At 32.1% G+C, this 22,746-nt stretch overlaps 1 protein-coding gene across 2 annotated transcripts in view; it reads left to right on the plus strand.

Annotated features, from left to right (window-relative positions):
* Positions 1-22,746, plus strand: part of LOC113398316 (tolloid-like protein 1) — a 108,294-nt gene that overhangs the window by 42,695 nt on the left and 42,853 nt on the right. For both annotated transcript variants that reach the window (XM_064215418.1, XM_026636978.2), the window contains exon 2: positions 5,789-6,037. In XM_064215418.1, the coding sequence (XP_064071488.1) occupies positions 5,845-6,037 (193 nt within the window). In that variant the 5' untranslated portion in view covers positions 5,789-5,844. The remainder of the gene's footprint in view (positions 1-5,788; positions 6,038-22,746) is intronic.

Raw genomic sequence — 22,746 nt, forward strand, 5'->3', positions numbered from 1 at the left:
TGAAATAATGCGATAAGGTTGAAAACGAGACGGGATGCAACTTCATAATGACGATGTACTTATTGTGACATAAATTTATTGGGGAATTACAATCATATTATAAAAATATGTTTGTTTAACATAAGTTCTAATCATCGTTAGTCTATCACAATCCACTGCTGGACATGGATCTCTCCTAAAGTGCGACAAAGTTCCCAGTTCTCCGCCTTCCGCATCCAGCCGGGTCCCGCCGTCTTCTAGTTTCTTTGTCATTTGCTCGACTGCCAAATTATTTTAAGAAAAAAAAAGTTTACGTTCGCGCAATGTTAGACACATATGATTTATTAATATTTTCAAGAGAGTTCGTAATATATTAAATTGTAAATACTTTTTATTCAAACATGTAAATTCTCAAATAATGCTTTAATATCATCCGCCTGTATAACTTTATAAAAACAAAGTCGGTACCAATATTACAAAGGACTTCAAACCCTTCGGTTAAAAAGAAGAAAAATGTACCAGACAGATCAACAAAATGTGAGGAAAAATCGAGATTGCAGGCAAGCTTTTTCGGTAATAGGCTTTTTTTATTTTGTCGTCTAGCTCCGCGGCCATCTTTTCGCTCCCTTTCTAAAGATTTATCAAAGGGTTGAAAGATTAATATCATTTATTTTTGTCGTAGGTTTTAATTAGTAAATAAAGGGCATGATACTCAGTACATTTCACATTTTTTTTGCGTCAAAACAGATTCACATAATATAACGTTACAAGTAGACTCTACGATCAATTTATATTTGATTAAAAACTGTGACTTGACTTAATTCAGTATACGCTACCTTATTTTAATATTAACTACAATATGTATCAAATTTTTTAATAAAAGTAGGCTTCTCATAAAAGCCACAATCAGAAACGAACGTCTATAATGCCTATTAAGGTGAGACCACGCTCTATTGTACTAATATATGTATATTTAAATAACAAGACAAACTGTCAAATGAGACAGCAGATGGCGAGTGAACATCACCGACCATAGACACTGGCTCTGTAAAAAACATATAACAAAACCTTACATTCAAAACCGTTCTTACATCAAACCGGAACACAAAAATGAGTAGTGTATTGTTAAGCATTGGAATACACGATTATGGATGAGCCCTACTCAGACGACCTAGCTTCCGAAAGGCATCTTTTCCAAATGTAGTATAATTTGGACAACGAAACGCATAAGATACAAATCAGAATAAAAATTATATTAATCACTAAATTGTCTCGTTTTAATACTGGAGATCTCGAGATTCCGAATTCAGAAGTTATTTACTGTAAAGAAATTCTGACTAGCATCTTGGAATTATGAATTTAGCAGTTACATTCCCGTGCCTCAGAAAGCCCGTAAAGCCATTAGTCCTGCACCTGACATGTCTCAAGTCGTTAATGATAGGTGTCCCGGCGAAATAAGACAGTATCAGAATTGAGGGGGTTCACCCGGGGAACACGTATGTGTGTATATTTTCATGCACATGGTCTGGGTTCGACCCATTATTATCTTTCTATCTTTTTGCGCTTGTGTGTTGTCACGTGATAAAAAGTATTCAAATGCTTTGTCAATGACTTGTGTTTTTTTAATTATACTGTTATTATAAATGCGAAAGTAACCCTGCTTGTCTGCCTGTTACGTTTTCAAGCTCAAATAACTAATACGTAAGGTATATAATATATAAATCTCGAATACCAATTAAGGACATGGGCTATTATTTCATACATAATTCTTGACGACCTCTTAATAGAGAGCATATCCGCGTGCGACAACAACTAGTCGTCAATATAATATAGTCAGTAAATACGTTAGTTAAATGGACAGTTCATAGAGCAGGATGGGTAGATCGAATTTCTTCATCACAGTTTTTATTCTGTAATTAATAAACATGTAAGTTAAGAGGCAATTTTATTTTATTTATTTTCATTACTCACATTAAAAGATATAATAAATAAGGTTGCATTGGGCACAAAAAATCCAACTATATAAAGAAATAAAAAAGAACATTAGGACTATATAGATACATGATGTCGTTTTAACTGATTTCGCCCACGGCCGCCAATCTCAAGTGAGACCAGCCAACTTAGGGCATATTATTGTGCACCAATGTGTGTGCAAACGTAGGAGAACCCGCTATTCCCTCACTTTGACAATCCGATGGGACGGCAAATCCGACACGATTGGAAAGAGCCTTTACGTGCTTTCCGAGGGACTGGATTGTGCAGATTCCCAACTTCCAGACTTCGGACTGAAAATAATTTCGAAACCTATGACAGTGTTTTGATTTCATTTCATTGTTAACTGCAAGTTACTCATTTACATTTGGCGCCAAAATGATGAAACCTCTTTTATACGATTTTTTTAATATCAAATGGTATACATTAGTTCAGGTAGTCTTGGAATCTGTGGAAAATAATTTACTTTAATTTTGTTTTTCATTTTTTTCTTATACATCCATAGCGCCGCTCTCTAACCCGCCAGTAACATTTTTCCAAAGGAATTAGGAAGGAATCCTCTTTAATTTTCTACACATCACCGCTGGAGCTCTTCAAATGAGACCATAACTGATTTGTTATATGTAACCTTCCAAGACACAACGAAAGCTAGTTTGGAATTCAGGGCTGATATTAAAAAATGTAAACAAAACTTGTGTATAAAATAAATAAATAAATCCCATTAAAAAAAAAACATTGTCCCATAATCACTGGGACAAAAATCGGCTTACGCTATTAATATATAAGATAATTGGGATCATGTGCAACGGATTCATCACAGGTACCTGTTTAATTAACTAAACTTCTATTTCAAACTAGTCAACTCTTTTACTACAAACATAGTAACAAAATCTTTGAAAATTATAGGTAAAAGTCCGTTCTCCTCACACAGAGTATTTGAACCTGATGTGTATGGAACACAAAGAAAGGCACTCCATACTGTTACGTATCTCGCTTATCATTTAGTGATAATAGTGACCGGGCCTCCACGAACTTCAATCGATACGCTCTAAGCGCCATTATTGTTTAGTTGAAAATAAACTTTGATACAAATACAAATAGGTCGATATTTCATTGTTGTAAATTTGTAATATATTGGTTGAATTTAAATTAAAGGTCAAAGAACACAGCTGATTAGTTGCAACAACGGTTGGGTACTTAGAACAAACAGTTGTTTTGACGTTTGATTGATATTTTTTTTTAACTTAAATGTTTTGCTTTTGTTTTTTTTTTATTGATTTCTGTCTGCATTTATTTTCAAATAATATAGAGTACTAAATAATTATAATATTTGGGAGCTAAGATGCTATGTGTCTTATGCCTGTGAGGGAACTCACACTTCAAACTGAAACACAACAATACAAAGTATTTATTTTCATAAGTATTTTTGGTGGTACAATATGTGATGAGTGGGTGGTATCTACAAAGATGGGCATAAAGTCCTGGTAGGGCTAAGTAAATGTTTAAACACGAATAACATACACTTTCCGTGTCACGTAAAAAAACCAAAATATTCCGCTATGATAAACATTCCCATCTGAATTTATACCCACAACAAAAGGCCTTAAAAAACCCCTATATTTCATCAGCATCGTTAAGCTTTGTTCTTCCGAAACACAGAAAGCAATTTCCCTAAAATGTACAATTTATTTGTTTAAAGAAAATTATAAACAGTTATTTAATTATTAAAAAAAAATGTTTTCTTTTTATAGTTTAGGTAGGCAGACGGGCTAATAGGCCATCTGATGATTAGAGGTCGCCTTCGCTCATTGACATTAGTGGTGTAAGAAATATTAAACATTCCTTATATCGCCAAAGCCCCACCAATCTTGAGCATTAGGGTGTTCCTTGTACCTATACAATTACACTGTCTCAATCCCACTTTAAACCGGAACTTGATTCCGATCAAGTCAAAATTAAGAATCAGATTACTTTTTTTTTTTTATGTTTATATTGAATATAGTAAGTGTTTTTTTTTCTGAATGTTTATACAGTAGTTATCTTACGCTTCACACGACCCATTCAATGAGCAGGTTAATTGCCTGTCAACCAATTCCAATTACAATTAAAAAAATATATCCATGTTTTCGTTGTAACCTCGTATGACATTCTGCCACATCGATTACCGATATCGATTTTGTACGAAATAAATGAAGTTCCGGTGTTGCAGATGTCCATGGGCGGTGATAGTTATTTTCACCAGTAGAACTAATCATAAATAAGGCTCGGTCTTAAGAGGATGTACGTAGGTATGAATATTTGTATGTAATTAAATACCTCTCATTTTATTTTATACCAGCTACTCGGTTTGACCTGCGATTACTACTCCGCTCCGTAGTCCGTAATTTTATATAGATGTCGCTTTATCTGCGCGTCAAAAAAATTACGGGAACACCTGTCCAAAAGTTTAAACAATCAATCCAGTATTCATAAAATATAAACTGAAAAAAATTATGCCGAATTGTACAACTGATACTTTGCCAGTATTGGGTTTTTTTTTAATTTGAATGACACAAAAAATAAACTAGACATGCTTCTGAATCGATAGTCATCATCAGCTCTTAAAATTTCAGTATGTAGAACTAAATATAAAATTTTCAAGACTTTTCTACCTTGCTGATCGTTTAAAGTACCAAACAAAATTTTAAAAATCGTTTAAATATAACAACATAAACAATTACACGGTACATATTTCATTATATGATTAACGGAGATTCCATAAATGTTTAGAATTTCTGAACTATTCGTTATCATTACCGTACAGTCACCGGACGAAAAAATATACTCTCGCCTCAAAAAGGGTGTTATCTCAGCCCTGACCCTACGAGTTATCGTAAAAAGTTCATTTCGGAGTAGCGTTTATTCGTCCTGAAACAGAGATAAACAACTTTTGGTTTCCTTTTGAAAATAAACAGTTTTTAGATAGAATTATTAACTACTTGTAAATACGGCACTGCGTGAAAGGTCACAGTGTAGCCCGCTCCTTTGGCTTAAAAAGAAGAATCGTGTTCGTTCTTTGCTTGATCGTTATTGGACTGTTTGCTGTCGAACATCAGAAATTCTATTTCTTTATGATTTATTTGACCACTGAGCAAAATATTAAACTCAAATTGAGCAGGCTCTGTTTTTTTGATATAATCACATTCAACATAGTACTAGTGTATGTCGGCTTAAGATAAAATATATAAATTTAATCTCATTTTTGATGTACATGTATACACATTTTTAGAAAAACATTTTGTACATACGTATAGAATGTTTTTCTAAATATCTTTTTATATAAAGATTTTGCCAATATAGCATTAATTGGTTGATACATTGAACAAAAAATTCTGATCGATAAAATTGTCATAATCAAATGAATGTATATTTGTCATAAAAATGGGCTTAATTTTAAGAATAATCTTCAAAGACGGTTCTCGAGTTTGGTCCGTTTCTAAACAATAACTTAATAGAGGAATGTTAATTTCACCCAAAATTGGTTGTCACTGTTGAAACTGGAAATTACTGAACAAACTATTCCGACCCAAGTTTCGGGGAACTTTATAACAAAGTCGAAACGCAAACTTCGCAAGTTGCCACATTACGCAACATCCGCTAATCATCTCATCAACAAGAAACGACTTGTTTAAGATACACAATACTTAGCCTTTAGGCCTTAATTTGATTCGATTTAAATATGAACTAAAACCTCTTTCGTTCACTGTTTACAGCAGAGATTTTTGAAAACGGAAAGTTTTTATTTTTATTTTATTTAACGTGTTATTTTTTGTTTCAGGTATACGATATTGTAAAACTATGTCATAGTGTCGTGTTAAGTGAAAAGTTATCAAAATGACGTTGTGGTTTAGCAGTGCGTCCGCTGTGACGGTTTGCACGGTACTGACTATATTCATGTGTGCAGCGTCTTATCAAGTGTCAGCGGAGGGGAGAGACGATCCACATAAATTCACGATAGAGGAACTACTTTCGACGCAGTTCGAAAACAAAGACTCTGATGATCTCGGGATGGATCCTTGTAAAGCTGGTAAGTATTTTATTAATAATAAAATCAATTACCATTTGTTTTAAAGCTTTTAAAATGCAAGTTATTGATTCAATTTAAGATAATTCGAGTCTTTTTAATTATATTTTAATACAATTGAAATGTAATATTATGGGTCATAAATAAATATTCGTTAATTTAAAAAAAATGACACAAAAAGACTAGAGTATTTATTAATATCTAACGGGGCGCGGTTACTTTGGTTGTTGATTTGGATAATTAATGAATCGAGTAGTTAGCAATAATTTTTGATGGCTAATTTACTTTTAAGAGCGGGTCACCCCGAATGGAGTTGTAAGTGTCATGGCAACACGAGCCGTTACGTTTTGACAAGCGACTCGAATGCGATGGTTGCTTGCAAACCCATTTGCTCTTAATCGATTAATAATTGTAATCATTTGATATGTTTGTGGTGTACAATTATTGAATCAATTAATACAGTGATTAGACGATATTAAATACGTTTTATTTTGCGAATATCTCCATTGCACGCCCACATAGTCTTCCAAATGTCGGATCAATCCCCGAACCCAACTGTTCTGCATCCTGTTTCTCCGACATATCTTTGGTAATGTCACTTATTTTTTTTTATTACTTTTCACATTTTACTGTCTTCTATGATATTTTCTAATGTATCTAAGCCTGCTGGATGTTGTTGGTTTTGTATAAGGTAAAATTAAATTATAAAAGTAACCATTCATATGCATTGTGATGTCGGTAAATCAAAAGATGATCTAGTAAGTTTCTCGTCTACACAAAATAAAAAACGATCGCTTATTTTATGAGCCGTTTCTACGTAACAGCATTTGTATATGGATAATATTTCTTAAATTCGACTACCCGCCCTGACGTAGCTGTACGCTAAGTTACTAAACTTATGTAAGCAAATATAAGTTACCCGAATAGGGCCAAGTTGTCTCTTCTCTCGTATCCAACTAACGTACTCAGTACTAATAAGATTTGCTACATGTCCTCTTCTTGTTCTCATTTGCTTTAAAATAGCACATTATATTAATGTGTTTCAAGTTAATGTAACCGAAGCTTTTTAATTACTTATTTTAAAGTTATTTTTGTACGCTTACATTTTTGCAAACTTTTTATAATAAAAAAATAATAATATTGTTCTGCTCTTTTTTTAATTTATTCAGGAAGAAACTGAATTTATCATATCTTTTTATGTCTAAGGCTCTATAACATTAAGCGGGAAACATTTTACACAGAAGTTTTTGTAAAAAATACAGACGATACTGTTTTTTTCATACCTACCAGAAAGGTCTAGAAGACGTTAAAAAGGTACAAAAGAAGTTAGCTTCACTCTTAAGTCGCTTGTAAGATGAACACGTGTGGCATTAAAACCCTCTTAACATCAAAAGTCTGCAGAAGAGTATAGAACTGGAGTTATAAGTCTACGCAATACGCATTCTCTGACTTTTTCCTACAATCTTGCTTGATTACCAACACCAAACTGATTGCAAGGAAAAAACTACAAACTAGTATAATATCTCTCAAACACCGGTAATAAATTTGACGTTTTTAATATTTTTGGTTTTACGATGATTTCAAGTAACTTTTCGAAAAAACTTGGATATTGACAGCAGTGCTACATTTAACTATTGACGAAACTTCATGAATGGTCACATATTTTTTTCTACTGATCTCGTTTTTTTTTTTATGTTAGATAAATATTAACGGTTAAATTTAAATTCAAAAGGAACTTCGTTTCATTTAGACTCTCTTCAATTTATTTTTGGAAGCTGAAATTATCCATTTATATGACTGAGGAAAAATCTTGCATATCATAATCAGCTCCAAAAACGGAACCGAATGAACTGTAATTTCGCCCACAGTTATTGTGCTGTTGACAATACAATTAAATTATTTCATTATATTCGTCTTATAACATTGATTGAGTGTTATATTTTTAAGTTCCTTTTTAATATCATTTCTGATTAAGATGACGATAGAAATAATTATTTATTTAAAAAATTCCATATCCTATCCGCTGTTATCTATCACCAATATAATATTGTATAGAGGTACATACCTATTAATTATAAACATTATATTTGTTGAAAATGTATTTATAATAAAACGTAATATGAACAGAAAGTATTAAAATTGATAACAATATTGTACCAATTATAATTTTAGATGAACAAAATACGAACTGGTCGACAATGATTGACATCATGAAGGTTCGAATTTTATCACCAGCAAACGTTCGTCCGTAAATTGAAACCGGCGCGCCATAAGCCTTTAAAGTCAATAGCTCTATCCTCCATCAACCCGCCCGTAAAACTAGACAATGCCCGCTTTCATACCAAAGAACTGAGTGTGAAAAGTTTTGCGAATTTTTTTGATTACCGGAATGAAATCTTCTTTTGATTGCTTGATATATATAATCATTTATGTGTCTATGTATAAATATTTTACAGCCTTATCTCAGTGATTTTATTTGTATTATTTTCGTGAATGAACTTTTTAAATTAATGCCGTAAATTTTTTTGCAAGATTTTTTTTTTTTTTTATTAATGTAATCTCGAAATATTAAAACAAGCGTAAGTCCATACTCATGACAGATAATTAAATCCTTTTTGCATCAGAAACGTTTTCAAACGTTACTTATGAGAACGTTACAATTTAATTCGTCCTTGAAATTATACTCACATCGCAAACTTTTCTCTTCAAAGGGACGATTCAAACGTGTTATAAAAACATACTGAGTATATATCAATTTAGATTTTGGCTACGTCACAAAGTGTGCATAGTCATGGGTAACGACTAGTATTCATATCAAATTTATTTAAAGTTTATAAGTCTTTAGACAGATTTATAGAAAGTAGTAATAGAGTTACTGCTCACCTTTAAGAGCTTATTTCTAGGGATCCGTACCTCTAAAGGAGAAAAGGAACCTTTATAAGATCACTTCGTTGTCCATCTATCTGACTGTCTGTCTGTCTTGACTGTCCGTCATGACCCTTTTTCTCAGGAACGCATAGAGTTGAAATTAATACCAAAAACTGAAATGTGCGGTCTATTGGAGCGGTGAAAAAATCGAACCTACATCTACGCAATCAAAAATATGGTCTTTTAATTCGTATTTCCCATATATTCGTAAAGGTTATCAAAACCTAAAGGTTACTGGGAATCATTTGGCAAGAAGCAATATCTTGTAGCACAAGGACGGGAATAAATCCGAAAACCCGTAAATATTTCAGTATTCTGTGGTGTTATGGAAGCTTCAATTCGCGAGTACGACACACACTTGTTTGTTGAAAAATTTGCTTTACCATTTTTAGTCAAAATAATACATTAGCAATCTTATTATAATTTAAGATTATTATAACAGTTTCGTTCAAATCGTATTGGTTAAGTTTATACTAAAGTATGGTACATGTATATTGAAATCGTCGGTTAAGGTTCACGCGTTATAGCCCCTGGGCTAAATCAGCTATTATATGGGTAAATGATCTGTACTAATATTATAAATACGAAATTTACTCCAACTGTCTGTCTGACTGTTGCTCTTCCACGGCCAAATCACTGGACGATATTTGATGGATATGAAGCAAGCTCAAACCAAGAGACAGGAAGTTACTTTTTGAAACCCAAAAGTGCGAGCGAAGCCGCGGGCTACAACTCGTTATTTATAAATGATACATTGGTGATAGGACTTTGAGCAAGCGTGTCTAAATACTCACCATATATTCTACCGCCAAACAGCCAGTGTAACTACAGATACAAGGGCTATAACAATTGGTTGGCCAAGTTGGCCCAAGTTGCTAACGTATTGGTGATGTGAGGAATGAATAACATTTCTTACAGTAACATTGTATATGGTCAGTGGTTACCAGGTGGCCCATTTGCCAGTCCGTCTAATAATAACTTATATTTCTCGTACCCTCTATGTTTGTCATTTGTAGGACGAGATTTCCATAAACATTTTATAATAAAATCTTTCGAGATGGAACCTCGCGAAAACTCGTTAAGGAAAATTATTTAAAGAGAACGCCGCCTATAATATTTCGTAATTACTTCTTTATCTAATCTTGTAATAATTTTATCTTTTAATATGAAATGATTTTTAAACCCTACTTTTGAGTGAAACACCGGTGGAACCCAAGACACTCGACATCACTATTTTTGACCAATAACCATTAAAATATCTATTTGCGCGTTTACCCTCCAAAAAAACTATGTCAATGGTACATACAAAGAATCTTAAAACTTATTGGTAGGCTATTATAGAATACAAAACTTTTATCTATTCGACAAGACTTAAAATGGATTTATTTCTCGTATAAAATAATCGAATATTTAATATTTTAAATAAATATATTTTATGAAAAAATATATAATTTTATTTAGATTTACTAGAACCGAGTTGTTACAACATAAAACATTTAATTTTAACGTTACATATAAATTATTTGTTCAGGGTAAACACAACATGCAAAAATATAGCCCATAAATTTTACGACCTCCGTGGTCGAGTAGTGAGTACACCGGTTCGTGGGTACGCTACTCCGAGGTCCCGGGTTCGATACTCGGTCGAGTCGATGTAGAAAAAATTCATTAGTTTTCTATGTTGTCTTGGGTCCGGATGTTTGTGGTGCCGTCCTTCTGATTTTCCATAACACAAGTGCTTTAGCTACTTTCATTGGAATCAGAGTAATGTATGTGATGTTGTCCAATATTTATTATTTATTTCTAAATGTGGTAAAATGTTATAGTAAATGCCTATACTTTCCTTAAGAAAAAGACAGAGCTTTTTCTAGCACACTACCCTAGTACGAGTTGTAGAGTCACATGACAATTTTTGCCCGAATCGTACAGTTACCTCACGATGTTTTTTTTACTACCGAGCACGAGATAAACTAAACAATAATTAACACATGGGAACTCAGTTGGGCCTGTCCGAATAGGAACCCGTGAACTTCGGTTATTATCCACACGTTCTAGTGGTCCATAGCTGCTCTTATTTTAGTGTAATAATTAGTGTTCTATAAATTGCAATATTTATTTTTATATTAAAGCCGCCAAATAGCAGGCGCTATCTAATAAATTTAAAAAGTCTATTACCATAAACAAGTGTAATGCTTTTTGATAAAAGCCTTTACTAATTCATATTTACGACATTTAAAGTGTAAATGAAAGTAGAGCGGCTCCGCTTTATAGATAATAGATAGGACACATCGTCATTAACACCTGCCGCCTTCTCAGAGTATTTTCTGAATTAATAAACCTATTTTTCTGAAGCAGGGAAATGTGTGGATAATATATATATATTCTATAAGCTATTCCAACCACAGAAGAAATAAACAACTTTGGCATTTCATTTTGATTTAATTTGTGATATCATTCGATATTTCGATATTTTGAATAATCTATTGTGTTCATTGCCCTGAATTCGCAAAACATATCATGTTTTGAATGACGGACGTAATTAAATTCAATAGTGTTCCATTACACATAAAGTAATTAATCAGTAACTCTTTGTAATGCATAATATAGCAGACCTATTAGCAAATCTCATAATATACAAATCTAAGGTTTGTTTATATAATTCATTCGAGTGGAATAGGCTAAATAAATTCTCAGTGAGCCCGTGCAACTAAAGCCACACAAGACATCTTAGAACACACTCGTCAAATGTTAATGCACCGCCTCCTTGTGACGTAGCCGGATGTCATAGTATGTAATAAATGGGCTATCTGAAGTAAAATATATACCGATATTGTAGAATTATATGAAAGAAATTAAGATTAATGTAGTCATCTATTATCACACTGAGAAACCTTGAAAGAACAGATATTAAATTCAAGGTTATTTTCCAGTAATAAATGATATAAATAATTGATAACTCGTAAAAAAAAAATATCTCAATTATTTTAAAATTACTAATTACAATGTCTAAGCTTAACTGTCAATATATCAATCCGTCGAGACTAAAGTTTACGTAACACTGTTTTTCAATACCACAAGTGTACGCGCACTTCACATAAATTGCGGACAGGTTTACTGCGCGTTTAAAAAATGGCGTTACCCGACCCTACTTTTGCACACGTTGAGATGACTGCTTAGCATTTTTTTGCTTAGTGAAATGCGTATCGCGTAACACACGGACTGGTGGGAAGTACGTCTGAAGGATAATTGTATTAACTAACATATTCTTTATTAGAAATGCAAAAAGGGGACAAGATATCGGTGGAAAACAGTATCTAAGTTCTGGATTTCTTGCCGGTTCTTATATTATAGATATATACATATAATTCTGTAAAATGACTTGAATGAATGATTCATAAGTGCTTTTAATAATTTTATTGGTGTTTCAAGATACTAGCGTTTCTATGAAAACGAATCGTTTCTATATAGTTGTCGGGCATAGATATAAAACAAGATTATCAATACATTTATTTCCATGCATATAAAATTATTTTAATTAATATATGTACTGAAAATATAAAAGGCGACATCTGCGGAGTTTCCTGTACGTTCTTTTCAGTGTAATTTACATTTCAAACCAGTGGAAACTGCGCAACTGAAATTATTATACAAATTTAATATGACGATTTAAAATTTATATTAATCTTATTTAATCTCTCAAAAAATCGTTTATTCTGACTGACTGTCAACGCTAAAGATAAACAACCGAATCTAGAACGCTGAATTTGAGACCTTACTAATATATAGACTTAAAGAAATTTAAAGTATCAACTTTAAGGCTTTAAGGCAAATTTATAGGATCAACTTAAAATGGGAGGGATAACTTTGTTTTCAATACATACCATACGAAATCCGAACGGACCGCTAGTAATATATGACTTAAGATAATTCAGGTGATCATTTGCTTTAAATATTAAGCCATTGTTGAAAAGAATATCGACACGATAATTGGTGTAAACGTAGCTTTGCATATATTGTATAGTTTGCAAATCAAATGTATAATTCCTTAGTTTTAGTATGAGTACATATGTATATTGATTCAATAAAAGATTATTTGGTAGCAGTATTTAAAACGGGATATTTACCATGTTTTTTATTTTTATTTGGTGGAGCTCGATATTTCGACATTATCTACGAATGTCTTGTTCACGAGTTAAAATCTTATATTTGGTAGCAGCCGCCCCCGTCCTATAGACAAGAGCCAAGTGGATTCTAAGGAATTCCTAACATTGGTTATACGCTCTTTCGATACAATACATACTAGTAGATATATCATACAACATTATCTTAAAGTATCATTTCAAATTGTTATATAAACAATTTAATTAAATTAAAATTTCGAAAGCGTTATCTAATTATGTGTTATTTATTCAATAAATTGATATTGAAAGCTGATAGACATATTATCGGTAACAATTAAATTTAGAAATAATAATATGCAATTCTAATTTAGCCAATTTTCGATACCATAACATAATACACATACTAATAATCTCATATGATAAACTACAAATCTGCGATAAAGTCATTGATTATTAGTTTTCCGAAATCAATGTGATTGCCAATGGATAGTGCGTACGAATTCCATACATTCTGTATTGTCCGAATCGGACGTCCGAAAACAATAACGCATCATGTTATGTAAAAAATATACTGAACCACAACCAAATAAAAAAGAACCGGTATTGTATAATAAATAGAACATTAATGTACTTTGATACCAAGAAATGACTTAAACTATATTTAAAAAAACGTCATCCAATCGGCTCACAACACGAATGTGCATATTTTAAAACCGACCAATAAAAATTTGCAATATACGTTCTCTATTCAAAACTGACGAACTACGAACGACGCGAATAAAAATAATATTTTTCACACGTCGACATTTCTCCCAGCCAGTATGTAGACAGCTGACATTTGAAAAAGCTCTGAAGGCTGTAGCGCGCCCACTACTAATAAAGGATGACGTGTGAGGGCCCTACGCGTGTCATTCGTGGAATGAGCGTGTGATGGGCTATGTGATTACATTTGCTACGTTGCCGAGTTTATTACGTTTTCGACTGATGTAGTTTCGAATATAAAATAATTTTAGGAACTGCTATCTTTTGGGAGTGTTCATATTTATTATTATTATAACTTGCTTTCATATTTTTTGCGTACGATATTATAAAATAGGTTCTTTGTGCAGGCTCGGCTGGGTGGTACCACCCACTCGTTATTTATCCCACCGCTAAGCATTACTATTTTTATAGCTGTATTCCGATTTGAATTATTAACAAGCCAGTGCAGTTACATAAAATAATATAACAATAGGAAATTCTTTCTTAATGAAAATAATTTAGAGTGAAAAATTATTAAAACTAAAAGACTTAAGTAAGAATTAATATAATTTATGACATAAACAATATTTTTAAACTTAAGCAAAATTACTTATTTTAAACCTTTTAAATATATATAATAACTGTATTTTACAAAACTAATTTGAGCAAATCGTAAAATTTTATTTATCAATTATGTATTCGTTTATGATTTTAAACGAGACGCAGCTGAATATAATTTTGAATTTCATTCGTTTCTATAATAAAATCAGACGGGCAGTTACACGTTGTTAATAAAAATAAATAAGCGACGTTTAACATATTAAGTGACGTTTATCATGGTTCAAAGAATCACGTCTTATGGTAGGTCAGGTCTATGGTGGATAGGTATACGAAGTAATAACTTCGGCATAACGCTTCATATATAAACTATATTCATTCTCCACTCGCAGAAGTTCACTCCGTTTAGAATATTTTCAATATTGAAATACATAAAGTGTCATCACAATATATTTATAACGACGATAGTAATTATTTTGATAGAAACAGTGACAAACATTGCATGATCACGAAGAGCGATGAAACCGCATGATATACCAAGAATCAGTCTCTTTAAGGTCAATTTAATCTTCCTTGGATAAAGCATTATTAACGGCTACAGTAAAATCTCGCATACACTTTTAGCTTTATTAATAAATAAATAATTGAATTTATGTTAAGTTAGCTCAACTCTTAAAAGGCTGAAAGATAATGAGAGAGTACTACAAAAAATTTACATAGGCTATTATCGTACCCGTTGCAAACACAAGTTTATTTGAATATATATATGAATAGAGATTATTCATTTTAAATAAGCATTTCTAGTAATATATCAAAAAGAATTACTCTTTTTAGAAGTAATTTAATAAAAGTTTCGTAACAGCTCGTAAAAATCCCGCCGCTGGGAAAAGACTACTGGGCCGCTCCTCTTAAGTAAATTCGGTATATATTACGCTGAACCTCAACGATTTCAATTGGTACATATAATACGCCAGAATACTAAATTATGTAGGTATATATTACTCTTTTTAAATATCTATCGTTAAAAAGGAAATCTTTAATTAAAAATTAAATCAACGACCTACTCAAATATTATTTCCGTTGATCTTTAAAAAACGTACAATAAATTTAATCATAAGAAAGGCTTTAAAAGTTTTAATCACTCAATGAACCCTAAAAATATTTCACGGTTCTTTGTCGTCGAGAAACATAAGGCGTTGAAAAATAATTTTAGACATTATCCGTATAGCTCCTTTGATTCAAATAAGAAAAAAAAATATATTTTTTTTTTTTAATATTAGTGAAATTCAAGGCGTGAATTTATACAAAATATTATTTTTACATCATGAAAGTGAAACAAATTTTTAGATCTGATACTTATATCTTCAACGAAATTTAAAATATTATTTTTAATTTATAACCTTAAGTATACTTACTTAAAAGTTATTTTGTATTTTTTCTTTATATTATGATTTTTATTGCATTTATAGTAACTGAAATTCTATAAAATGACATGTACAGATATGCTTTAGTACTAAGAACTAACAACGATATTGATGCAGTCTTAGACTGCGTCCTTTATTTTATATTATACGAATTTAAAGGTCATATAAGACTGAGACTCGTTCCAGAGACAAATATTTCCCTAGCTAGATAAATACTTCTACACGACACGGGGCCCAAAACACACAGTATTGTATCCAGCATCTCGCTTTTGACAACAAAACTTTAGAACTTCAGAGATACAATATTACCTGTAATATTTATTGTACAATCCCATAGCAATTTATTAATAATCTTAACTGAAATACAAATAATTGCGAAATTAGTATATTTAGAATAAGATAGTTACAGTTGCAAAAACGTAATTCCCACAGAACACACACACACACACACACACACAGCTTTTTCATTGATTTTAATAAATATGAACATACAGAATAATTTAACTAAATTAATTTTATTTAAAATATCTATATCCATCAAAAATTACATGACACTACAACTACAGTTCACTTTAATATACCGCAACCCTCACTTGACTATTAAACCACGAGAACTACACGCAAAATAAGATTTACGAAGATTATACAAGTTTATATATTCTCATTCGCACCTCAAAGCGAATTTGTGTGCTTAGGTTTACCAACTACGCTTCACATCAAAGGGTATTTGCATCAACGTGTAATTTAACGGCAACAAACCTTTGACACAGAGATATGTGGGAAAAAGTTTGGTGACAAAGAGTGTTCCGTTTTTGGGTGAATTTTAAAATGAAACGATGTAAGGATAACCTTTTGTAAATAACATACCTTGTTTTATAGCAGGAAATGAGATTTACTTGGTGGTAGTGCCGCGTGTAAACATATATTTTACCACCGAGCATTAATATATATTGTAATATTCCGGTTTGCAATGGGTGAGTGAGATGTACAGGCACAAGGGACATACCATCTTAGTTCTCAAAGTCGGTGGTACATTGCCAATGTAAGGAATTATCCTTACCTCGCCAATGTCTATGTGTGATGGAAACAACTTGCCATCGAGTGGCCCTTTTATTCGTCCGTTTACCTACATCATAATACAGGAGCAGTTGAGCCAACTGACGAAAAAAGGTCACCACCACCATATACATTGCGACTGTAATAAAATACAAGCGATTCTTTAAACCATTACTGCGCTGATACTATGATCCTGTCATTACCCTTGAGCCTGTAATTACACTGGCTGGCTTACTCGGTGGATGGCACAGACGCTGACGGGTCTCCCCAAAGCCCTAAAGCCATTATCATTGAACCTCATTTGAATAAAACGCCAAGCCGTATTTAATAAACAAATTATAACATTTATCTCAGCTATACAATAATTTACACTTAAGAGCGTAGTTAGTTTTGAATGAAATGAAATCGAAAATTTCTAAAAAATCTTTGAAATAAACGCGAAGTTTCGCGAGAGACCCACTTGATTTCAAATAATGTCTACAGCAACAGCCATTATAATGAACTATAGATAATAGCTTAAGAGTAATAAATAGTTGTGTTGTTCGAAGGGCGGTGTCATAGCTAATTAGCCGTCACTTCCAGACAACCACTAAAGATATTTAAATACATATAGATTCTGTGGATCAATGCTTTAAACTTGCATAATAACTAGCTGAACCTGCGGCTTTACCCGCGCGAAATTTATAAAACACAAACTCCCAACCCCCGTTTCACTCCCTTCGGGGTGGAGTTTCGTAAAATCTGACATGTTTACACCCTATAAGGAACCTACCTGCCAAATTTCAAGTTTGTAGGTTTTATACTTTCTGAGATTTCGTGATTAAACAGTGAGTAGTACCTATTTCGCTTTTATATATATATATTCTTTATTATTTATATAAATAGCAATTAATGTTTGTGGTAATTCCTTACAACGCAGGTAAACACTACGAAAGATTTATTCAAACTTCATCACTGAAACTTAACTGTTTGTACAGTTAACAATAAGTAAATCGGTGCTAAGCCAAACAGCAGTTTTAATAGCGCTTTTGAAAACACGCATCTATAAACATGTAAATCGGTGTTGAATCTTCTGTTTATAAATAGCACACCGACGTTACTGTGCATCCGACGAGATATCCTATAATATGAAATATACATACACTAATAAAATATTGTTATACAATATAATTAAATAACTTCGTCTAAATTATTATACAGATATAGGTCACAGTTTTGTTATGGATTTTTGAGAATATAATCGTCCGATCTCAGTAACGATTACTGCCTGGTGTAAACCAGTTCTTCCGGGCCTGTTACTCCCGTGTGAAAGAGAGTCTACGAAGTCGTATATACCAAACAAATAACATCGGAACAGAAATTTGTATGACCTTTAAAAATATCGATCTCAGTGGAAATCGATCTTAGATTAAACGAATGTTTAAGAATATTCCTATCATGATTTTGATGATTAGTTCGATATGGTTGCTTATACTTTAACCATAAATATGCATTTATTTCCAATCCCATTAAATATGTTATAATATTGTAGAGTTTTTTTAGATTTGTAGGTGCTCAGTAAGCCCGAATTTCGATATATTGTTTGATCATTGATTGAGACTATAATATAACATAACATAACGTTAACTAAATACCAGTGAATTGTCTTATATAAATCTTTTATATAAAATTTATGTTTTGTGCAAACATATATATTTCGACACCGTTTGAACGATCGTCGTGAAGTTGACACATTGTATTTTTTATGAAGAAGGTAATAGATGACCACTTTATTGCGACCTACTGCTAGATGGCGTTGCAGCATTTCATCTTCCATATCATCCTGCCGATTGCCATTAAAATTGATTACTACTAACTAAATGAAACTAATACTAACTTAATATTATTAATGTGGAAGTAACTTTGTTTGTTTATCACGCTTTCAAGTCTTTACTCAACCAATCATTATGAAATGACGCGGTTGTCCACGTCAAAAAATCACGAGCGAAAACTATATTATAAAGGAAGACGTATGACATACGTATCGCTGGTCTATTGACTAGATTATGAGTGCAGATGACGAGATCGTGAGATCGAAACCGGCTCGAGGTGCCGAGCTAGGAACTTGACAGTGATGAACGACAACGTGCTTAGGAAGTATCTTTTGCTTCAGAAAACACATGAAGCCGTTGGTCCTGCAACCTCCGGTTGGGTCAGATTGCCGTCCCAACCGGATGCCATCACACCGGTTTTCATGGATACACCACTCCGAGGTCCCGGGTTCGATTTCCGACCGAGTCGATGTAGATAAAGTTCATTAGTTTTCTATGTTGTCTTGGGTCTGGGTGTTTGTGGTACCGTCGTTACTTTTGATTTACCAAAACACAAGTGCTTTAGCTTACTTACTTTGCACATTGGGATCAGAGTAATGTACGTGATGTTGTCCAATATTTTATTTATTATTGTTTATAACATCGGCTGCTCTTTGAGCTCGACATACAGGACATCATCATTATTGTGAAAAATATAGTTTTTAGATCTCATATGTTCTAAGTAACGATTCATTATTTTGTATTGTAGCACGGAAAGTTATGTATTTTATTTATTTATATGTATGGTAACAAATCAGGAAACAAACTTATGGAATAAGAAATAAATAATCTTTAGAAAAAAAAAAAAAAAAACAAAATATTTCCTCATAAAAACAATATTGTTACACAAGGCATGTTTTTTTTCTGTCGAACCGATTAAAAAATCCAATGATCGAAGGTTAAGACCCAAGATAATACAAAGCTATACACTAACAGCTGCATAAACAGACTTGTTTTTACAATTTATGGATTTACCAGAAAAAGATAGAAAGAACTACAACGCTCAGATACAAATCATGGGACCCCGAGTACTAATCACGGATTGGGCCCAAAAAATACCGTCACGGGATTTCTAGCAGATGTATGACATCACACTTAAAATAAATAGAGATTCATCAATAAAATAAATATATTTTTATTATTTGTTTATTATAAGTGATATTAGTACAAAGTTTCGATACGATCCTTTCCGTTTTGAGAATTTTAAGAATTTTATTAAGCAAACGCATACCTATACTGGGGAGTAATTGTTAAATCTGGTGCCATAAATAAATTATTTACGTCATCTTAATATAATTGCATTATTAAAACTTCGAACGTATTTATAAATAATAAAACTGACCTAGTTGCAAACATACATTTTCGTTTAACGTCCAATTCTCAATGTAGTTGCCAAAAAAAACCTAACATTATTATAATGTAGATGGCAATAGAAGCACCTTTTTCAAGGATCTTTATTGACACAGTCCCAAGAGTCCTGCTTTGAAACGACTTCCATGGAAGAACCAATCTTCTTCCCATGAGACAAGAGCTATATTAGAGTAAATATATTTAACGTCGACCGTGTGTACGGACACGCAAAGCTTCACCTCATTTACTGATATTGTATACGTAACGTTAGGACGTTCAACAGTAAATGATGGTGTCGAACTATGATATCAATAGTGTTGAGCAATGTATCGATAAAAATTCAAGTTTCGGTTTTTATTTATAATTATATCAAAGAAATACAAGTACGTTTTATGATAAATGATTTCACATAAAGGTTACATATCGCTAAGACTATTTTGTTATTTTTATCAATTCCAAATTAAACTTAAATATTAAAAAGTTTAAATTTCTTGTAGATTGTATTAATAATGTTACTATGTATATAATAAGTATCTTCCTACAGAAGTAGCAAGCTACTTTATAAATATACCTCGCATTTTGTACTGATAATAAAAAGAGCTAGTAATCATCATCATCATTATTTTTATTTCAATACTTATGTTTATAGATAGGAATTCGCTCCTCACTAGTGCACAGGAAGGAGGCGGCTCTTTATATGAACGCTGTCCAGGCATGGAGCGTACACGACTGTACATTCGTCCATTGTGTGAACATTCATCGGAACTGTATCGAAATATATGGTACAGTCGAGTGGAAATGTCACATGTGGAAATGTTACAAATAGTCTCCGTATTTATTCAATCGTAGATAGAATATCATAAATATATTAACCATTTTGTATTATTGTCTGTTTTTATTAGTTTAATTTAGTAAAATAATGTTGATTAACTCTTGCATTAAATTTATAAATTAAACTAAAGTAGATTTTTAATCGGAATTACTTTAAGTTATATAGTATTTTTTCTTATTCTAGCTTAGCCTTTGAATACTTTTTCTTTTTGTGTTACCGAACAAAGGATCAAAAGTTTAGCATCGTAAAAGCCTGCTTTTTCAGTCTTCCTCTCGGTAATTATATTCAAACGTAAATACTTACTTATAGCCTATTCCAATCACCGGAAGAGTAAAGACAAATAAACTTCTTTAAGATTGAATCGTAATGTCATTGGTTGAGATCTATAAAATGGTATAGTTTTCACTATGGATTCGTGATAAAATGGCATTTTGAATATCGGCCAAGCTATCGAAAATTTGAAAATTATATGAAAGTGGTTATAGATAGCTTTATTTTATAGTGTTGTATTATAATTAAGGAACTGTTTGTAGTGCATAATATAGGAGAACAGTAAGTAGGCAAATTGTATATGATATTTAAATTCAAGGTTTGTTTATCTTTACTCTATCTCCGATTTGAAAAGGTTATATGTACCAATCTTGACTGCCTCGTTGGTCTAGTGATTAGATATCAGTCAGGTCGAAACGATTAAATTATATTGGGTGTTATGTCGAAATATTTCAACTAACAGCCCGGAGCGTGGAAGTGAAAGTCTGTACACCCCTGTATCAGTAAATACTAAGCACTTAAATAAGTGCTATAGTGATATGTTATGAATATATATAAAAAAAATAATTAAGAACAGTCTGTAGTGCATAATATATAAGAGCTATTAGCAAGTCATAATGAATATATATCAAGATTAGTTTACATTTTCTCATTTTTGATTGAAATAGATTTTGTTTACTCTGACAGTATAGATTTTGGTAACTTATTGGTTGAATATTAATCATTATCTTTACTTATACCTGTATAAGTAAGTACCGTTAGGAACAATAGTCTATCATTATAGTTACAGGCCAAAATGTTTAATGCAAAATGCATAATATGCTGTCACTCAATACGTCGAAATTATAATATATTTTGTATCTATAATTATAATTAACCTTATGCGCTGTAATTTAGAATTACAAAACATACATAAACTTCATTTATTTATACTATTACTATTTATAATTAACTTAATATAATTATTGAATATCGATAAAATAAAAAATAATATAAATCTTATGTCGATGATTGTACTGTTATAATCAATCGAGAGGAGTGCTCCATTCATGGATACATCTATGGGAAACGTTCAATAAGGATGAACAGACAAGCCTATTGTGCAGTACTTATAAAATACTCACGTGTTACAACACTATGCCTAAAATTTATGTGTATAAACATAACCATCTATATTTCTCTGTTCTCTCGGCTCTATTTATACGTGATACAAAAGATACGGGAATCAAATAACGCTGTTTTTTTTTATTTTGACTATGATGATTACGTACAATGCGTTATCATCTCCTTGAAAAATATACCGAACTAACTTACTAATATTATAAATTTGAAAGTTTTGATTTATAGACGTTTGTTACTTAATCAAAACCAGGATATAGGGATCTGATTAAATGTATCACATTCGTCCCTCCTTCCCTAGCACGCGGGCGATGCTGCGGTAACATGTTTCAAAAGAAATTAACCGGCTGGTTTCAAATGCATCAAGGGTATGAAATGTACCTAACATTACATCCGATACCTATTCTACGGATACAGGGTATTCTAGCGATGTTTTTCGACACCGCTGAAAATGATATTAAAT

The sequence above is a fragment of the Vanessa tameamea genome, chromosome 7, assembly GCF_037043105.1.
Source record: "Vanessa tameamea isolate UH-Manoa-2023 chromosome 7, ilVanTame1 primary haplotype, whole genome shotgun sequence".
NCBI lineage: Eukaryota > Metazoa > Arthropoda > Insecta > Lepidoptera > Nymphalidae > Vanessa > Vanessa tameamea.